General features: G+C 53.0%; 1 protein-coding gene across 2 annotated transcripts; it reads left to right on the top strand.

Moving 5' to 3' along the window:
* Positions 1-329: 329 nt before the first annotated feature.
* DNAJB12 (DnaJ heat shock protein family (Hsp40) member B12) lies at positions 330-18,523 on the top strand. 2 transcript variants are annotated; one of them, XM_033131110.1, is made up of 9 exons: positions 330-667; positions 7,926-8,106; positions 9,385-9,530; positions 11,681-11,866; positions 11,985-12,064; positions 13,053-13,162; positions 14,624-14,796; positions 15,358-15,455; positions 16,705-18,523. In XM_033131110.1, exons 1-9 carry the CDS (start codon positions 535-537, stop codon positions 16,732-16,734), a joined length of 1,137 nt encoding a protein of 378 aa, XP_032987001.1. In that variant the 5' UTR covers positions 330-534; the 3' UTR covers positions 16,735-18,523. The 2 variants fall into 2 exon arrangements, with proteins under 2 accessions (XP_032987001.1, XP_032987002.1); XM_033131111.1 differs by having other exon boundaries at positions 338-667; positions 15,358-15,509.
* The last annotated feature ends 2,225 nt before the right edge of the window (positions 18,524-20,748 follow it).

Genomic DNA, 20,748 nt, shown 5'->3' with positions numbered 1-20,748 from the left:
AAAACTTCCCACTCTCTATCCCTTTATTTTTCTTCATAGCATTTATCACTATCTGAATATATCTATTTATTGCATGTCTCCTCACCCCTCTACACACACTAGAATGTAAACTCCATGAGGGCAGGGACTTTGTTCTGTTCACCACTGTATACCCGGCCTGGCAAATAGTTGGTTCTCAATAAATACGTCGAATGAATAATTAAATGACATTTAATTGCATTTAATTTAGACATTTAATTGTCTAAAATGCATGGTTACTACCGAAAACGTGCAAGCGTACTCAATTTTAAGACATCTAAATATAATATCCCTTTGGCCTCCAAAAATGTGCGGCTACACCCTTAACACCTCTTCAACGTCACCCTCTTAGAAGACATACGGTAGCGCTTCCGCCCTCGCTCAAATCTCGGGAAAGAAGGGGCGGAGGGTTTATGTCATCATCCTGCGTCCGCCTGCCCCGCAACGCGTCGGCGGCTGGCGCAGCCCTTCGCTCGCCCGGCCTCCCTCTCCCTGGTTCCGCGCTCTGGTTCCGCCATGGAATCCAACAAGGATGAAGCCGAGCGCTGTATTACCATCGCCCTCAAGGCCATCCAGAGCAACCAGCCCGACCGGGCGCTCCGCTTCCTGGAGAAGGCGCAGCGACTGTATCCGACGCCGCGAGTTCGCGGTGAGTGTGAGGTGCCGGTCAGACGGAGGGGACATTAGAACTGATGGGGGGAATACGGGAACGGACCGACGGGAGCAGTTAGAGGAGGGGGAGGGGTGGCGAGGCGCGTTTACGCCTGCGCACTGAGCTGCGCGGTGGCTCCTGGGAGGTGTAGTCTTTCGCTCTCACGCCTCTCCGGGATGCTGCACACCTGATGACAGGGACCACCGCGACTTCAGCTTTCCCGGGGCTCGCGGAACCCTCTGAGATTTGGAGTTCCCAGGAATGAAAGACACTGGCAGACGGGGCGAAGGGAACTTACCTGGAAGCGAAATCGAACTACTTTTCCCAAGGGGCCATTCGGTGGCCCAGGGCCAGTTGCCGGCCTGGGAAATATTCTAGTTTAGGAAAATAAACATAACTCTTCTGACGGAGAGAATGGGTTCTAGAGAGGGAAAAAACACTTCCGATCTTCGGACTGCCCGCAAAGGCGTCCTCATGTCTCCACTCCCTTGCACGTCTGAGCGAAGGCCAGGGACCACCCTCCCAAAACTAGAGCCTGTCTCCCCCACCACCGACCCCCAAACACCACTCACACCACCACCTTGGACGGTCTGCTCTGAGAGCCGGCTTCTCACTCACTCCCTCCTGGAGCCTCTTCACCCATTTATGAGATCCGGAGTGAACTGTCTTGTTGGAGACGCTAGCCTCAGCCACCCCACCTACCCTCTCCCCCAAGAGTCCTTCAGTAGTTGGCCGTATGGACGGCCGGACAGCACCAGGCTGCCCTTCTGTGCGGCCCTGGACTGAAGCCGTCCAAATTAGGGAGGGAATAGTGAAGTGTCAACTACTCAGCATCTCGCTGCACCCTAGAAGCCTTTTTTTCCTTAACTTAAGTCTTCAAAGAAGTTTTTCTTAATACAAGTTGGAGGGGAGAAAGAGATGGTCCATTAAAGATACAGGGTTTGTGCCTGCAATTGCCACTTAGTAAAGCGCCGGGCATATAACAGGTGCTCAGAATCAGAAGACCTGGGTTCTCCTCCTGACTGCTACCTTGTGATCTTTCTGAGCTTGGGTTTACTTGCCTAGAAAATTGAAGGATTGTCACAGATAATGTGAATAACAGTAATACCCATAGGGCTTTCCAGTTTAGAAAGCTCTTTCAAATGCATTTTCTCACTGAGCCTGTCCTATCCGAGAGGCAGAGCAAAGATCCTTATCTCTGTTCTATAGATGAAGAAATACCTCAGAGGCAAGGGACTTGCTCAAGATTACACAGCTAGAAATTGGAAAGTTCTGTAACTGTAATGTTTACCACAGAAATAAGAATGAAATTGAAGAGCAGCAGTCTGCCTCCTAACTGCCCTTGCCCACATTATGAAATTGAGAAAGGAGAACGCTGGCAGAAGAGGTGGCCTGGAATGCCTGAATTTTCCTGCCTCCTGACTCTGCATGTTGATTTCTTGGCCTATTTGCATTCTCTTAGACAGGGTTTCAGTCTGCATTTGCCAGGACTACTGAGGTAACCTGCTGAAGAAGCCTCCCTGTGAAATGAATCACACTGTGTAAAAGGAGAGCAGTGGGGTAGGGACTCTCCAGCTCTCAGAATTCTGACTGTGATGCCTCTGGGGGCTCAGCAGCAGGCAGCCAAGAAAGGATGGTAACAATATAGCCTGTAGAGATCTTCCTGTCAGCAGGCCTCCTGGACTCGTCCGGGGACTTGGATGCATGTTCTTCTTGGGGCTCAACACCAAAATTTCCTTCGGCAGAAGTCAATGGCTGCATATCTGTCACTTTTGTGATATTCTGGAAAGAGTATATACCTCATGCCTCTCTGTAGACGGCATAAGATGTCATCTTGTGCCGTCTACAGCCCTGCACTGAGCTGACACGGATCTGGGGTTAATTGAAGCCTGGGATGGGGAAATCTGGGTTAGAAAAATACTAGATTTTTCTGGAAGGCTTCACTCCAGGGCCGCACAGAGGGGCAGCCTGGTGCTGTCCGGCCGGCCATACGGCCAACTACTGAAGGACTCTTGGGGGAGAGGGTAGGTGGGGTGGCAATTGCAGGCACAAAATACTAGTGTAATGTTGTCTACACTTGTGGTTTGAGCTCATTCCAGATGCTCGTGCAGTGCAACCAACTTTTTTATTTTGTTTGCAAAGTCCTCTGCTTGGTGCTAAGTGGTATAGCAGGATTGGTAAGACATGGTCCTTTGCCTCAAGGAGCTTACAATCTAGTGAAGGAGACAAATCACAGAAAAAAGAATATTATAAGCCATAAAACAATGACGGTGATGAAACAAAAATTAAGCAGTGTCAGATGTTGAGAACTTAAGGATGGACGTGAAAAATCTCGTCCCTGCCCTCCAAGGGTTCACAGTCTGGTGAGGTGGAAGGGAGCCTGGGGGGAGGGGTATGTGGAGAACAATCTCCTGAACATTGAATTACAAGCAGCAGAGTGAGTGCTGTAGTGAGAACATAAAAATAATGGTAGATCACGGTGAGGGAAGGCTTCAGGGAGTAGGACAGGAGGCAGCATTTGAACTGTACTTTGGAAGAGTGTAGGAGACTTGGAAAAGGGCATCCTGGGAGAAAGACATGGAGGCTGGAAATTGTAAGGGGTTTTGGAGAAGGGATTGAGTGTAGCAAGATTTGGAGGCTTTGGAGGTAGTAATCTGAGTATAGAGAAGATTGAGTTTGGAAAGTAGAATGAGGCCAGATTGTGGAAATTCTTTCCTGCCAGGCCAAGATATTCACTATTCTGCAGTTAGTGAAAAAACTATTGAAGTTTGTGTTTGTTTGTTTGTTTGTTTTATTGGGGCGTATTGGGGAACAGTGTGTTTCTCCAGGGCCCATCAGCTCCAAGTCGTTGTCCTTCAGTCTAGTTGTGGAGGGCGCAGCTCAGCTCCAGGTCCAGTGCAACCTTGTTGTTAAGAGCTTGGTCGCTGTCTAACCAACTGAGCCATCCGGCCGCCCCTTGGAAGCTCAGCAGCAGCTCGTTGTCTTCAATCTAGTTGTGGAGGGTGCAGCTCACTGGCCCATGTGGGAATCGATCCGGCAACCCTGTTGTTTAGAGCTCGTGCTCCAACCACCTGAGCCTTCGGGCTGCCCACTATTGAAATTTTTGATGGCAGGAATAAGATAAAGGTATTTTTCCTAAAAAACAACAGCATGAAGTATTAATAAGAAAGAAGAGAGACTCAAGGCAGAAACCAGTTGGGAGACAATTGTACTAAGTAGGTTAGGAGCCACAAGGGCCTGAGATAAAGCAATCTGGAGCAAGATACGGTCATTGGAGAGGAGGTATGAAGCCTTGTGAAAGAGAGGGGGGCTGAGGAGAAATGGGGACTCAGAATCCAAGCCAGTGTGAGGGGGGAGAAACCAAGGCTGAAGCACATGGATGGGAAGGGATGGGCAGGGTGTGAGGTGGTGCTGGTGGCTTGTTCCGAAGGAGCTGTCAGCTTGGAGCTCAGGAGAGAGCTGCAGGTTCCCGCTGAAAGTCTGGTCTCCGTTTGATGGAGTTCATTGGAGTTGTGCCTGGCTGAAGTCACTATGGGCGTGTGGGACACGTAGAGGAGCTTGCTGCTGCTCACCCGTGGGCCACATCTGTCCTTAGCCACAGAGTGAGATGGAGCCACAACAGAAAGAGGCAGCTGCCAGGTAGCCGTGGAGCAGGGTGTCACGCTGGTGAGCAGCACTGCCAGGTGCTGCAGAGGCCACATGGAAAGAGGGCAAGTTGAGAAATGAAAGGGAGGGATCCAGAGCATGGGTGGAAGATTGGTCTTGGAGAAGTGGAAGGACAGACAGAGGGAAGAGGAAAGGTGAGAGGAGGCTCAAAGCAACCTTGAAGGGCCGAGGGATCTTACAGTGAGAAGGACGGGAGTGTGAAGCTACTTGAAACTCGTGCTGCGGGAGGTAGGATGGGGAGGCAGCAGGGGCTGGACGGTCATACCTGGAGCAGTAGGCCGGCCCCAAGCAGGGGTGCCACAGGGCGGGGTAGTGAAGCCAGTCAGCCCCTGTCTGGGAATTTCTATCCAGTGCCTGGCAGTCTTTGTAGCCGTTAGCTTTGCCTGAGGCTTAGCAACAATGGTGGAAGGTACCAGGTTTTCCAGGGAGCTGATGAGAACATCTGTAGGCCTCAGTTTCCCCAGCGTACAAAGAAAGCGTTGGCCTGAAGGATCTTGCAGCTCAGGCTGCCTGAGGTTCTATGAAATGGCTAGCTCTGGGTCCAGGCGAAGTCAGGAAGGCCAAGCTGGGAAGGCCAGCGCACGGCAGAGCGGAGGACTAGCTGCCGAGAGAGTTTGGCGTTCAGGGTCTAAGAGTGAGAGATGTTCTCATGCTGGTGAGGTCTGCGGTGGGGTTGGCCATGCAAGTCAGTCAAGCTTCATGACCCTCACTGTGTGCTCAACCCTTCCGTTCACCTGATTTAACTGAGAGCAACCCTGTGTAGGCAGGGATCAGGTTTTCACTGAGGAATTCGATAACTTGACAAGGCCACGCACGTGACTAATTAGCACAAGAACCAGACTGTCTAGCTCCAGCCCAAGACTTTCCCTACTCTGTCCTCGCTTTCCCGACTCACTGGGAGCACTATAGGTACATAGAGAGAGCCTGGAAATAAAAGGATCAGACAACACTTAATATTTGCAGGGCATTGTGCTAAGTTCTTTATATGCATTTACTCGTTTACTCTTCCAACTCTCTTGAGGGAGATAGTTTTACACGGAGAAGCTCAGTTAACTTGTCCACGATAACCTTGCCTGCAAGTGGCAGAGCCAGGTTTGAACCCAGGCAGTCTGGGTTTGAGGGGCTTTGGCTATAGAAGTGCTTTCACCTCTACCTCAGCTGCCACCTCTCCCACCCCAGCTTAGGTTTCCTCCATCAATTTCCCTTTTTAAATGTCTGCCAGCTTTACTGGGAAGGGGCAGACTCAGGATTTGAACCCAGCTATGTCTAACTCCAGAGCCACATTAAGCTGTTCTAGCTCCTACTCCTTTGTGACATTTTCCTGTCAGCCAGTGTGCCAGTTAGGGATGTAACAGTGAGTCAGGATGAGGCAGTCACGTCCCACGGCCCGGCGGAGGGAGGTGTTCAGGCCACAGCAGAGACCTACTCGTCAGCAACCAGAAATCTTTCATTGCCAACTCAAGCAGGAACCTTCTGTGTGACCCAGAGCACATCCATTCCCCTTTGGGCTCTCTTTCTGTAGCATAGGGAAATTAGAGTGACTGACTTGATGTAATCGGCATGAAAAGCTTCCAGAATCTTCCCTGAGAAGTACTGGAAAGAGTCCATCCCTTCTCCTGGCTGATGCTGCTGTGTATCTATAGCAGTTGAATGGCTCGTCATGTTGTCCTTAGGGTTTGTCAGCTCAGCCGGGACCCCTGGGGCTTCCAGAGAAATCAAAATAACAACTTTTTAAAAGCCCTAAAATACCCAACACACCAGGCTCCTCCCTCTGTCCCATCTCGATCAGCATCTCTTCATTTGTTGGTTTCCTCCTTTGCCATTCCCTTGATGCCTGGCATGGACCTGGCATATGGGCCAGCCTGAAATGTCAGGGTTGTAACTGGGTCCGAAGCCTGCGGAGTGCTGAAACTTCGCCTGCCTAAGCCTTGGAGCTCCCCAGACCCCAGCACCTGGCGTCCTCTCGTCTTCCTGGCCAACTAGTTCATCGGCCCAGGTCAAAATACTAGCAGCTACTCATTTTGAACTTTTACTCTTTGTTGGTCTCTGTGCCAGGTGCTTTCACGCATTATCTCATTTCATCTTCACACCCCCTTTGTGAGGAAGATTTCATCCAGGGTCATACTGTTAGGATGTAGCCGAGCTGAGATTTGAAACCTGGGTCTTTCTGAATTTAACTTCTCTTCTATACTTGGAATGACTGTGGGAGAAGCTCCCCCTCCCAGACTTGTATGGCCCGGGACAGTAGCACAGTTAAGAGCAAGGTCCCGTGAGCTGGACATCCTGGGGTTCAAGTGCGGCCTACCTAGCTTGTGCAGCCACGAACCAGTTGCTGGAGCACACAGCTCCTGCTTAGAATGGGGATGGTGGTAATAAGACCCCCTCGAAGGCCGTCGTGACGCCTAAGCGAGCTAACACATGCAGAGCACTGTGCCCAGGCCTGCCTGGCATTTAGTGAGCGCATGTTACCGTTGCTCCTCTCAGAGTGCCCTCTCAGGGTTTGCTCCAGGAGCACTTCCACCTCCCTCACGTGGGGCACGCTCGGCTGGCAACTCCTGTGTGTAGATTTCCAAGCTCCTGACTCTCTGAGTTTGATGCAACTAAGACAGCAGTGGCTCAGGGCACAGTGGTCCATTCGAGTCCCAGTGTTCTGTTCCCAGCAAGCCCTGCTCAGGCCCCTTGGGTGAGACCCAGGTGTGCCGCAGCACAGGGTGTCTGACACCCAGCACAGTGCCGTGAGCCCAGCGGGCACCTGGCACGTTCAAAAGAGGCTGGGGGAGGGGGGACACCGGCTGTGCTGCTGTCCATCCTCAGTATATAGGTGTCCTGTTCTCTGCAGCGTCCGGATGCCTGGTTTCCCAGGGCACTGGACCCCAGGCATGGTGTGGGGTTCAGAACTGACTTTGTGCCTGAAATAAATGGGCGCAGGGGACTTCTGCCAGACATTTGAGCCTGCCGTTATCGAAGGGGCAGGAACCAAGGACTTGGGTATGAATAACCATGACCCTTCCTGAGGGTGACAGCTAATGCCCTATGTAGACTCTGAACTCTGAAGTAGGACATTTGTAAGCCAGCCATTGGAAAACTAAAAAATAGCAAGTAGTGAGCACAACAGATGTTTTTCCTGAGCCTCGCAGCACCCCTGGCCCTCTGGGGCAAACTCATTGCCCCCGTTCCTCTTCATGGCTAAGCAAAGGCCTCCAGAAACCCTTCCCCACCAATCCCAGCTGAATTAGATGGTCCTGCGAAGTGGGATCCCACTGCAGGGTACCTCGCCCATTTCGGCTTTTAACAGAGGATGGCTGTTGCACACACTACTTTGGGATTTAAAAAATCTGAAGGCTTAATCGTTTATTTTTGGGAACAGGACAAAAGAAAAAAAATAGTTTGTTTTCATGCTGAGTTGAAAATGACCTACATATCCCCCGGCTGATTCCTAAGGACTGGTTCCTAAGAGAGCAGGCGACTGTCGCACTGGCCCCCGCACAGGCTCAAGGGAAGGAGCTCTCGGCTTTGCTGGGACAGTGAGTGGGTGGGGCACGCGGTCTTGCTGGAGCCGGAGCCTGAATGGTTTCCTCGCCTCTCACAGCCCTGATCGAGTCCCTCAACCAGAAACCACAGTCTGCCAGTCAGCAACCCCCGCCCACAGACAAGACCCATACAACCCATAGGAAAGCAGGTGGGTCCGACGCCCCCTCGGCCAACGGCGAAGCCGGAGGAGGAGAGAGCACCAAAGGCTACACTGCAGAACAAGTAGCGGCTGTGAAAAGGTAGAGGGCTGGGCCCCGCAGGCGGGGGGCCGGGGTCTGGTGGTGGGGGGAAGTTTTCAAGTCAAGAGAAGGCTTCCTGCGGCCTTCCTCCACCTCACAGTTGCCTGGGGTCTGGATGGGCCCTAGGGGGGTCTTGAAGATGGAGGAGGTCCAAGCGGTCCGGCTCACCAGGCCCAATCCTTATTTCCCACAAGGCCCTGGAATACCGTGTGGGAATCAGGGCTCCACTGTCCTCTCCCACCAAGACAGCCCACAGCAGAGGCTGGAAACGCTGACACTGCTGGCTTCCTCTCCTGCTGGCCAGGCGGGCCTGGCCTCTTTACACAGCTCTGTTTGTCAGACAGAGATGAGGCCTGGTCTCCCCCTCCAGATTCTCCCCCAACTCACACCCCCACCCGCAACAAAGATCCTTTCAGACCAGAGCCTGTGTGGGGTAGAGAGGAGACAAGAGGCAGTTATCCCTAAGGCTTGGGCAGGCCCTGCGCGGAGCAGCTCACTACCAGGCTGAGACGGTGCGTCCAGGGCTTCTCAGGAGCAGAGATAGCCCAGGCCTCCCCGCAAAGCTAACCTCGGGATCCCTCCAAGGTCATTACCACCTGGTCTTGGCTGCTAGTGAAGATATTGACAAGTTTCGGGACTGGGGTTCAGCCTGCTTGTGATCTAGTATGACCAGTTTACCATAAGAGCATTTGCCATTTTTACATTTTTCTGACCAGAAAGGGTTTTGACCAGACAAGCCCATCAGTTGTAGGCAATAGAAACATTGTGGGGAGTTGGGAAAGCCTGGAAAACGCCACGAATCGGGGTCTCCAGGGATCCCAGGAGTAAGAACTGATGGAAGAGAAGCAGGGTCTTGAGGGCCTCGAGATGGGGTGAATAGACACCTGCCATGGCCTTAATGTTGCCCACTCAAGACTCAGATTGCCACTCAGGAGAGGAGACACTGGCCGAGCGGGGGACGTATTTGCCCTTGGACAGACCCGTGACTGACAGCCCTTCTGACTTCTGAGGATACTGTTGGCAAGGGGCAGTGATGCCTGGCAAACACAGCAGCTGTTCCCCTACGCCCCAAATCCAAATGTGTTCTTGGTGTTTCCGCCGGGCCCTGCTCAGACCTCCGTCCCAGTTGGAGCTTTCTGAGGCTCCCTGGTTCCCGAGGTCGACAGCTTGGCCCCCGAGCCTGTGCAGAGCTGTGTGCCCATGCCGCTTGCTCTTTGCCCACCTCACAGCCCTGGGCCAATGTCACGCTCCCCGACCACACTCTTCTCCCTCGCCCAGGGTCAAGCAGTGTAAAGATTACTATGAGATTCTGGGGGTGAGCAGAGGGGCGTCCGATGAAGACCTAAAGAAGGCCTACCGCAAATTGGCCCTCAAATTCCACCCAGACAAGAACCATGCACCTGGTGCCACGGAAGCTTTCAAAGGTAAGCTGGCCCTGGTTTCCTGGTATTTCGGTGTTTTGATCTCCTGTCTTTGGGAGGAAATAAGGGGCTTTTCCAGGCAGTGGTCTTGGACCCAAGTTCTGCCAGCTCAGGAGCTACTTCCTAGGACGAAGGTCCTAGCAGCCACCACTAGCCACAGAGTCTGTCAGAGGTCAGATAACATCACTCCTGCCTCCCCTTCTTGTTCCCTGGGGGTTGCAGGAGGGAAGCTGAGGCAAAAGAGGACCCATGGCTTCTCCAAGGCCGCACAGTGATTGAGGGGCAGAAGCGGTGCTCCTGATTCACCTGTATGCATTTCTCCGTCTTGGGATCTTGGTAACAGTTTCCCTGTGATGAGAAACGGGGCAGCCCCAGGTCAGGGGCTTCTGGCCTGGTGGCCTCCTCAGCACCAGCAGCCATAGCCAACGCACCCCCACCCCCTCTACACATTGTCTCCCTCTCTTTCTACCCACATGCACCCTAGAGCCTGCAGCAGGGGACATGGCTGTCTCTCTGACCTCAGGGCCTGTTGGTTCTGGGATGAGTGTTTCATTCTGACTGAAATCATCAGCTGCCCTTGAATCGTTTGTATTTTCGTTGCACCGACCGAGCACACGTGTACAGACTGCGCTACCCTGTGTTACTGGGCACTACAACTGCACATCTCTCATGCCCACTTTGTCCTCCTTGGGACCTTCATGGGCTTAGGCTCAGCTCCCTCTGGGAGGTAGCACAGTGATGAGCCCCTCCCGGCCCAGGCAGGGTGCTGCACAGTCCTGGGGCTGTGACCGTAGCCAGTTGGCAGAGCAGACCCCCCAAACCTGGTGCGCTGTCTCCGGGGGCCCACCCCAGATGCTCCGTTGCAGGCTGCTTAGGGTGGGTCTGCATGGGGCAGTGTGCAGGCACCGTCCCCTGCTGCCTGCCAGCCAGCCCCAGAGGGAGAAGGAGAATGGGAGTAGGAAGGCAGGGTAGCTGTAGTTAATGTTTCTCCAGCCCTGACCTCTGCCTGCAGCCTGCCCTGACAGGCAGTGACAGGCGAGAGCTGGCCTTGGGGCCTTGTCAGAAGGGAAGGAGGAGGGACATTCTTATTCTCAGGGACTGCAGCTCTTACCCACTCCTGTGAGACACTGGGCTGCTTGAGAGGGAGCAAGAGACTCAGGAGGGCCCAAGTTGGGGTCCTTTGGGGCACAGGCTTCCCGCCTGGGGAGCTCTACTAGGGAGGCCCCAGGGCCAAGAAGAGGAACAGCAGCTGGGACCTGGACCCCAGGGAAAAGAGGGCTCCTTGCCCAGGCCACACTGCCAGTCGTGGAGGAACCTTGACTAGAACCCGGGATTGGGCCTTTCCCGGCACCTCCCGCTGCTTCCACTTCACAATGGGATAGCATATGTCTGTCTGGCCCTTATGCTACACTGTGACTTCAAATTACATAACCTCCAGAAAGAAATGCCCCATCCCAGTGAGCACCTCAAGAGAGAGGAGTGGGCGAGGGGGTAGTTGGTGGGTGGTGGTTTTCATAAGGTCAGAAAGCAGACTTGAAGCAAGACACACCTGGGTTTGCTTTTTCACTCTGCAACTTCAGAGCTCTGACCTCTCTGAGCCTGAGTTTTCTCATTGGTAAGATGGAAATGAGGTTGCTCTTACCGTGTTTCCCCGAAAATAAGACCTAGCTGGACAATCAACTCTAATGCATCTTTTTTATATATTAAAAATTAACATAAGACCCAGTCTTATTTTACTTATATAAGACCGGGTCTTATTTAACATAATACAATATAACACCGGGTCTTATATTAATTTTTGCCCCAAAAGATGCAGTAGAGCTGATTGTCTCGCTAGGTCTTACTTTCGGGGATACAGGGTAGGAGTAAATAAGATAATGCCTACAAAGGGCCCGATTGTAGAAAAAGTTGAACTCTTGTCATGAGGTAGAGAACAAGAAGCCCGGGTATTAATCCTCTACCCAGGCCAGATTCGCGTAGAGGTATTCCTGCATGCCCCCCTCCTCACAATTGCCCGACACCCAAGCTTCCCGACAGCCCCAAGGACTCCTGCGTCCTAAAGCACCAGTTAAGTACCTGAAGGGAGTGAGCTCTAGGCTGCCCTGGGCGCCTCCACACACATCCCGGGCCTGACCTTTCTGCCTCCCTCCCAGCCATTGGCACAGCATATGCAGTTCTTAGCAACCCCGAGAAAAGGAGGCAGTACGACCAATTCGGCGATGATAAGAGCCAGGCAGCCCGGCACGGCCACGGGCATGGGGACTTCCACCGTGGCTTTGAGGCGGACATCTCCCCTGAGGACCTCTTCAACATGTTCTTTGGCGGTGGCTTCCCCTCTAGTAAGTCCCCCAACCCACCCCACAGCCATGTCACCTCGGGGGGTGGTGGTGGGGCACTGGATGGCAGCCTCTCCCTTTCCCAGCAGCCCCACTCCTGACTCGTCCCTCTGACCCCCAGGTAACGTCCATGTCTACAGCAACGGCCGTATGCGCTATACCTACCAGCAAAGGCAGGACCGCAGGGAGAACCAGGGTGACGTGAGTGAGGAAGGTGCTGGGGAGAGCAGGGGGCGGGGGTAGTGACATGCCCAGCTGTCTATTCAGTGATGGCAGTGTTCCCACAACTCGCAGCCAAGGAGCCATCTTGGGCCTCCCTTGCCATTCCGCTGGGCGACACCAGAGGGAGCCACACTCCACATTTGCCCGCTGGAAGGAGTAGGGATTTGATGGCCTCTAGCGCTGGACAATGGAATGCAGAATGTTTTCCACCTACAAGCAGGTTGAAGTGTGAATGGCCTTTGTGCAGTTCATTTGATCATAGGCCAAAGTAACATTTTCCAAGCAGTGGAAAGTTAAGTTTCAGGAGAAAATTGTAAAGAAGGACAATATAGGTGCTGACTCTTCTTTTCAGCACCCAAAAATGTATGCAAAAGCTATGACAACAATGCTTCAAACATAGTTTGAATGCCTAAGAACAGCTAGCTGACTAAAACTAAAATACTGTGGACAATTACAGAGCATTTAAAATTATGGCAGACAGAGGGGTTCCCTTTAGCTCTGACAGTGTGGCCTTTATGTTGTTTTTAACTTGTGTGTGCATGTAACATACAGAAGAGTTTTTAAACCACAGATTGTCACACAGTGAACAAATTTATATTTATCATTTTTTAACTGGCAATTTTTAAATATATTCACATGGTTTAAAGTTCAAAACGGTTTATGTAGTAAAAGTCTCCCCCCAGCCCTGCCTCCCATTTCTCCTGGAGGCAGCCACCTTTTGCTCTTTTTTTATTTATTTTTTTGGGGGGGGTATTCTCTCACAAGCAAATGTATATACCCACCTTCCTCCTGTATTTAACACCAGTTGCTGTTCTGTTTTTGTCTAGGGAAGCTGGCAGGTGGAGAGGCTTCTGTTTTTGGGGGTCTGCGGGCGGGAGGGGAGAGAGTGGTGCCATGGCCTGTTTGCGTGGTAGCTGCTTCCCGCCACCCAGGTCTGGCGTAGGTGACCGTTGGCTCTTCCCTCCAGGGCGGGCTGGGGGTATTTGTCCAACTGATGCCCATCCTCATCCTGATCCTCGTGTCAGCTCTCAGCCAGCTCATGGTCTCCAGTCCACCCTACAGCCTGAGCCCAAGACCGTGAGTACCTGCATTTGGGGGCCAGGCTAGGGTGGCGGGCAAATGGGGACTTTTGGAGACTCAGCCACCATTGGGGACCTTCCCTCCCATCCAACAGATGCTTGATCATAATGCAGAAAGCTCTCTTAGAATCAAGAAAATATACTTCCCCTTTTGAGCAGAGGTTCTTGATCTTTTTTAGGATCATGGTCCCCTAAGAAAATGCAATGAAAACCGCCTGGAACAGTGCACATACACACAATTTTGCATATGATTTCACAGGTTATATGACGTAACTCCTCCCCGCCCCATCTTATCTGCTGACCTTGAGATAAGAACCTTTAGAGGCTCTTGTGTTTGGGGAGAGGGCTGTAGGGTCATGGAAAGAACAAGAGCTCTAGAGTCAGACAGGACAAGAGTGGCTTTGAATCCCAGCTCCTCTACAAATTAAGCAGCTGTGTGACTCTGGGCAAGTTACATAGCCTCTCTGAACCTTGGTTTCTTCATCTATAAAATGGAAATAACACCATCTACCTGCTTGTGAGAATTAAGTAATACATATGAAATGCCTGCTTCATTAGAAAAGCTCAACAATATTTGTTGAATGAATATATGGTCTCAGCTGTCAGTAGTGAATTTGCGCAAGTTAATTGACCTTTTAAGATGTCAGCACTTTTTAAGGTGTCAGCACCTAACGTAGTATCTGATGCATAGTGTGGGTGCTCAGCTTCTATTGGTGGCAGCTCTCTGCTCCCACCAAGTGGCCTGGCTCTGCCTGGGAACCTGGCAGCATCTCTCCCAGCCAGCAGGGGGCAGAGTCGGTCCACTGGGCCAGCTGGCATAGGGCACAGGCTCGCTGTGGACTGATGCCAGCCCTTTTCTCTGCAGCTGGAGAAAGGAGAGCCAGCAGTGGGCAGGCAGGGGCTGTCGCCCCCAGAGCACTGACTCCTGTCTGTGTTTTGAGGTTCCTTTTCCACAGCGTGTAAGCCTGCTGTTGAAGCTGGAAAATAGAGTCCAAGAGCCGGAAAGATACAACCCCTTAGACTTTCCTGCCATTTTGTTCCTAAGCCTCCCTCTTAAGTCTAGACTAGGAGCTCCTGGACAGGCAGGAAGACCCTCGGCAAGGATTGGCTTAAGGGATGAATGAGGAAACAGGCACAGGGAGCTTGTCAGAAACAGACTCCAGGTTCCCTACTGCCCTGCCCAGGGCCTCAGAAAGGGGCTTCTCCCCAAAGCCACGAGTCCACAGTGTAGGAAGCAGGGAGCCTGAGGAAGGGCTTGCCATGGGCTGGACCACTCTACGGGGCGGGGACACCCGGCCTTTAGTCCCTCATCTTGGGTAGTGTGCACGTTTCTGCTCTAGTTTGGGAGCGAAGCAACTACTTCTGTGGCCTGTGTGACATCTGTCGGGCCTCGTCGTCCCCAGAGCTGTCCTGGGCCTGGGACCCGTGCCCACCTTGTGCCTGGTATATTTCTGGCCAGGTCGGTGGGCCACATCCACAAGCGAGTCACTGACCACCTAAACGTCGTCTACTACGTGGCAGACACCTTCTCTGAGGAGTACACAGGCTCCAGCCTGAAAACAGTTGAACGGAACGTGGAAGATGATTATATCGCCAACCTCCGAAACAACTGCTGGAAGGAGAAGCAGCAAAGTGAGTGGGCATGTGTTAGGGGCACAGAGCTTGAGAGCAAAGACGGAGAAAGCCCCGCCCACCCAGTGATTTGTGGGCCCCGCACCTGGCACTGCCCTGCGCCAGCCACCTCCCAGCCAAGAGCTGGCTCCACCCTTGTGTTTCCCTGGGGCCAGGTGCCAGGGGCCACTTGGAGATTTCCTCTAGGTTCCTGCAAATCACTGCAATCAGCCTGTTGTTTGGCTGCAGGTAAGTATGTAGACAGAGATTGGAGCAGATCTCCTGATCATCCACTGATTGGACATCCGGCTCTTATTTGTGAGACCCTGGGAGATCTGACCAGGATGACAGGTTTTTACCTTGGTTGGCCTCACCCTCACTCTGTAGAAAGGGGCCTCTGTCCCTCTCCTAAGTTGGGATCATAGTATGTGCTCTTTCGGGGTCCTCCCGAAAGGGAAGCCCTCTCTGCCCCACCTCCTAGGCCTGTAGCAGCCTTCCTCCTGTCCCCACAGGCCAGGCAGGTGCCCTGTTAGCCTTCAGGCAGTACCAGGCATATCCTAACCCTGTCCCATTGCTTTGCAGAGGAAGGCTTGCTATACCGGGCCCGCTACTTCGGCGACACAGATATGTACCACAAAGCACAGAAGATGAGCACCCCAAGCTGTAACCGACTGTCAGAGGTGCAGGCCTCCCTACATGGATAGTCCTGGGCCAGCCACACTACCGAGGTCCAAGTATGAGCCAGGGCCTCTCTGCCCTGCAACTCCTGGCAGCTCTGGCCCTGGTCATGAGGCAGAGGAGGGTGGGAGGGAGACAAGGAGGGAGCCTGCTGATGATGGCAGACTCCTTGTCCCCAGCCTGACCTCCGTTCTGCAGAATTGGGGCAGGTCTGGGGCATACTTAAAACTGAGGTCTGCTTCAGGCCCCTTCTCTTCACCCCACACCCACCCCACTCCCTGACTCTGGGGCTGTGGGGCATGCAAGAGCCAGTTGGGGGAGCCCACGGCTGCTGCCAAGAGCCACTTGTGCCTCCCTGGTCTAGTCCAGCCATCAAGTCCCCACTGCTTTTTTCCAAGTGCAGCAGACTATTGTCTGGGCCCTGATAGATAGGCCACCACATATTACTGGGCCCAAGATCGCCTCCACACGCACTCCCCACCAGGGAGAACCACGTGGAAACAGTTGGCCAAGAGCCCTTCCTTTTCCTCTGCCCTTCTAGGCAGTAGGAAATGGAACAAGACTGGAGCCTAACAATGGGCAGAGGGAGCCAAGAGGCTGAGAGCAGGAGAGGCCTGTGGACCACTCCCTCTGGTGGGACCAGAGACTGACTCTGTGTATTTCCCTTTCTCTCTCTCTCTCCCTCTCTCTCTCTCTCTCTCTCTCTCTCTCTCTCTCTCTCTCTCGCTGCACCTGGCAGCCTGGAAGCCACAGGTATCCGGCCTGCCCAGGCATCTCACCTGTGGTCTGAGGAAGGGAACAGAAGGTCATGAGTTCAAAGCGCTGTGCTGTACTGTGCAAAGCCCTCAGCACAGAAGGGGTGGGGCAGTGGGGGGAAGGAAAGTTGCTGGTAGCAGGCTCCCTGTTTTCTTTACCCCTACGTGTGGATTGTGGGCTCTGCTTCCAGCATTTGCCAGAGGGGACAACTTGGACCAAGGCCAGAGGAGTGTGGGCAGAGCTGGTAAAGGTTCTTTTCTGTGTTGGTACCCTATCCACCCTTCTGCCTGTGTCCCTCAGCGGAGACCCAGGTACAGATTCTCTGCTTTGAGGCTATGTGCTTGTGCCTCCCGGAGAGAGCAGCAGACCACAGGAGGGCAGTTGGTGCAGCTGAGGCTGGCAGGACAGCGGCAGGGAGGGTTGCTTGTTCGTGTGGGCTAAGCTAGAGACTGGGCACGTGATCGCCTCGCTAACTGTCACCACTCTCCTCCCCAGACCATGAAATCCCTGGAGAATTTCTGGTGACATGCACTGAGCCAAGGTGACGGACTGTATATTTAAAGAAAAGACATAAAAAGAAAAAAAAAAAAAACATTAAAATGGAATTGGAGGCCGAACGCCACACAGCTGCCCTCTCTCTCACCCAGTAAATGCAGAAAGCTCTTAAGACAGACAGGAAAACCTGCCACAGGGCTGCTTCCCTTCCTCCCATGGCTGGCAGAGACTCAGGCTCCACATCGGCTCTCTCCTAGGATACAGAAACCATGGCAACAAAAGTAGAATGTAAAACTTGCAGCAAATGTCTGTGGGAAGCGCTGGGGGAGGGGGCACCCACTGCCTTTCTTCCTCCTCCCAGGAGCCACCACCAGTCACCTCAGTGGAAGCTAGTCAGAGGCGTTGGCCAAGGACAGAGGAAGAGGAGAGAACTCTCCAGAGAATGTAATTTATAGATGCGTGTATATCTATATATATCTATTTATATGTAAATAGCATATATGAAGATATATATACATAGTCTACTTTTTAAACTCTGCAGGGGTTTGGTTAAGTTGTTTAGCTGATTTCTTCCGTGTTTTAGAAAACGAGGACTGTTTGGGGGAGGCAACCTGGTCTGGCAACAGCTCGACGTTAGCCATGGCTGACGGCGTAAGGACAGTCAGGTCATAGCTTTTAACGCTCCCCTCAGCCCCAGCCTGTTTTTGATGGCAACAGCAATCATGATAGTATAAATCTATAGAAAACTTTTGAAAGTTGCCAGGTTTATGGTTAAGCTGGAGGGGAGCAGGCTGTGAAAGGAGAAAATGGCCTTAGGGCCGGGTGCCAGGTCAGTGTCGTCATGTAGAGGCCCTAGACTGCCTTCTGTGGTGAGACCACCCACCTCAAGCTGTGGCTGGCTCTTTGTCCTGGTACCCAGGAGCCCTCCGACCGCCTGCCGCCGAGAACAGCAGGGTTGGGAGGGGGACCAGGTTCTGCCTAGTCACGTCCCCTCTTAGTCCCTAAGTGAGTTTTGCCTTATAGGTGCCACAGGGCACAGCTCCATTGTTGCCACTGGTTTTTCCTGAGTCGTGCACCAAGGTCTCCAGAAGGCTCTTCTTCCAAGAGTCAGCCAGGTGGTACCCAGGACCCCCGGGCAACAGCCAACTCCTGAAGAAAGTCCGTGCCTATGGGCACCTCTGTCACCGCCCTCCATGGACAGGACGCCACCCAGCCTTCTCTTGCACTTTGGACAAAGGATGCACCTGAACCAGAAGGGTTTTCTTATCCTCATCTTCAAATGAGGATTTTCCTCAAAACAGCCATTGCTGCCAGGGGAAGGGAGGGAGGTTTTATTTATCCCCACAGTTTCAACTGGGTCTTTTGGAATTACCGTTTTTTCCTGAATTTTCCTCTGGCAGTGGGTGTTACTGAGCCTGCCATCTTCCAAAGCCTTACTTCCCCAAGCCAGGAGGCGATGACCATCCTCCCCGAGTTTTTCCTGGTTCTTTTTAAAGTCCCCTAACAAATAGGAATCTTGCTGGGAAAGGAAGCTTGGTAAAGAAATGTCAAATCTGGTTTGAACAAGGTCCTACCCTGGGATGAAACGGCCGCCCCAGGGTGAGAACTGAGAACTGAGACAGATGGTGAGAACTGAGCGCCCCGCGAGGTGGCCTGGTGCTCTGCCACCACCACCCCGCCCCGCTGGTCTTCATAGATGTCCTTTGACGGGTTGAGCCACGTGCAATAAGAACATAGATCCTAAAGGATCCCGTGAGAAGCCGTATTTCTTGAATTAGAATTCTGAAATTGTACATCTATAAATATGTTTATTATGTGATTGGCTGTGGTGGGTCTGCATTGAGCAAGGGGGCTGAGGGTGAGGGGTCAAAAGCACCTGTTGCCACTAACATCCCACAGGGAGTTTTTGGTGACAAGCCTGAATGGCCCCCTTACCCCTTGTCCCAGCTGACAGCCACTTAGGTCACAAGACTTGTCCAGGACTGACTGCATCCAGGTAAAGGGTAAGGACTCAATTAAGCCAGGACCCTGGGGTCCCGATGCCAGTCCTGGGATGGCAGCCAGGATGCCCACGACCCCTGCCTCCCACCTGTTCCTGGTCCCTTCATCCCTCCTGTTCCATCAGTCCTACTGTAAACAAAACTTTCTCCCTTCTCCCCAGCCTGCAGCTCAAGCCCACGACAGATGCAGGGCGAGGGAAAAGTTCTCCGAGTTTCTTTCCATCTCTGGCTGCACAGTCTTCCCAGCCATCCTTCCCACACCGCCCCCACAGCCCTCCCTCCCTCCCTCCCCTCCAAAGTCAGAAAAGTTAAAAACGAGGCAGCCCAAGTCGGGCTTCCCTTGAATGGAACAGCAGATCTGCTCGGGCCTCCCAGAGACAGGGCTGAGCAGCCCTGACTGGTGGCCCGAGGCCCCTCCTGCTGCCGCTCCAGCCAAAGACAGGCGGGCTGCCTGGTGGTGCCACTGCAGCCTGGGAGCTCATTGGCTGCCCCTCCCGGGGTCACTGCAGTCGGCCTGGCCTAGTCTGCGAGCCGCCACTTGTTAGCTGCAGTTGGCAGAGGCGGTACCAGCCGCCCCCATTTACCCAACCCATCCCCCTGCCCTCAGCTTGCTGTTCAGCCAGCCAGAAGGGGCGGGACAGACTCCCTTCAACTGTTTGCTGCAAAAAAGAGCCTTTGACAAGTATCCCCACCCACTGTCAGGTGGCAGAACCAATATCCCGTCCAAGCTCCCAGGATCCGCCAGCTTATCTCCTCATCCCAGGCTGCCCCGAGTCTAGAGAATGGAACTGCTCCAAGGAGCATGCATCTCGACCTATAACTTGATCCCCACGCCAAGTTGCCCGGGCAAAGTCACCTGGCTGTCTAGGGCAGGCACACACAGTGCCAAGACTCCCGTAAACAGACTGTTGACACAGTGTCAGTTCTGGAGCAACTCGGAATCCTTACCAGATGTCACACCATGTGATTGGGGCAAGTCAGCCCATTTCCCAGAGCAGGACACGGGCTTGGGGGAGGGAAGACGATGACCAAGGGTCTTCATGCAGCTGTGTATGTCTTGGGGGGGCGTACGTAGCAAAGCAATCATTCTGCAAACATTTGCTGAAACCTAATTCACTGTCTTCAAGGAGATCAACCCTATTTATGCCGAGTAGAGTAACCAGAGACTTGAGTTCAAAAGGGAGGAAAGTCCACACTAAGGAAAATGGGACTTAATCTGAGGGACTTGGGCTGGGGATGAGCTGCTCCTAGAAGCAGGTGCACTAGCTCCCAGCAGTGACAAAGGTGTCCACCCAGGTGTGCAAGGCAACTTCCCTGAGTTGGCGTCACCCCTGAGAGGCAGCATAGACCAGTTGTTGGGTGTGATTGTGGACCCCACAGCCCTGTTGCCTGGCGCATCCATCAACTGGCTGTGTGGCCTAGAACAAGACCCTTAACCTCCCTCTGCCTCAGTGTCCTCGTCTTCAAGTTGGGAGTAACAAAACCACCTACCTCACTGGGTTATTGTGAGAAGTGAAAGGGTTATCAGGCAGATAGCACTTAACATGATGTCTGGTACACAGCAAGCTCTGTTGTCCTCCGGTGACAAAGATTAACTGATTCACCGACTGGGGATCAAGTCCCATTCCAGACACTGAAACCACAAAGGGGACTGCCCTGGAGGAATTATGGGGTGTGGGGAGGTGGGGTGACGGAGAAACCGGTGTTCAACAGACCCCAGTGGGCAGAGGACTGTGGTAAAAAGAAACCTGGGAGCAAGGCAGGTGCATGCAGCTCTGACTGGCGACTCTTGATAAAGGAACTGGCACCTGTGAAGGAGGTGAGAGTGAGGGCAGGACTGGGGTGGAGTGGGGACTCTGGCCAGAGGGGACAGTGTGAGCAAAGTACAGCAGCTGGGAAAGTACGGAAGTGACCGCATTCAGGGAACAATACATAGACCAGGTCCCCAATCAACAACTGTCACCTTGCCAGTCACACCCAGTGGCCTTGGGCAGAGAAAGAACTTCACTGGGAATGAATGAACAAGAGACCCTGTGCTCAGGGA

The sequence above is a fragment of the Rhinolophus ferrumequinum genome, chromosome 16 (genome assembly GCF_004115265.2).
Source record: "Rhinolophus ferrumequinum isolate MPI-CBG mRhiFer1 chromosome 16, mRhiFer1_v1.p, whole genome shotgun sequence".
NCBI lineage: Eukaryota > Metazoa > Chordata > Mammalia > Chiroptera > Rhinolophidae > Rhinolophus > Rhinolophus ferrumequinum.
Note: the sequence above shows the minus strand (reverse complement) of the source record. Positions and strands in the feature narration are given on the sequence as shown.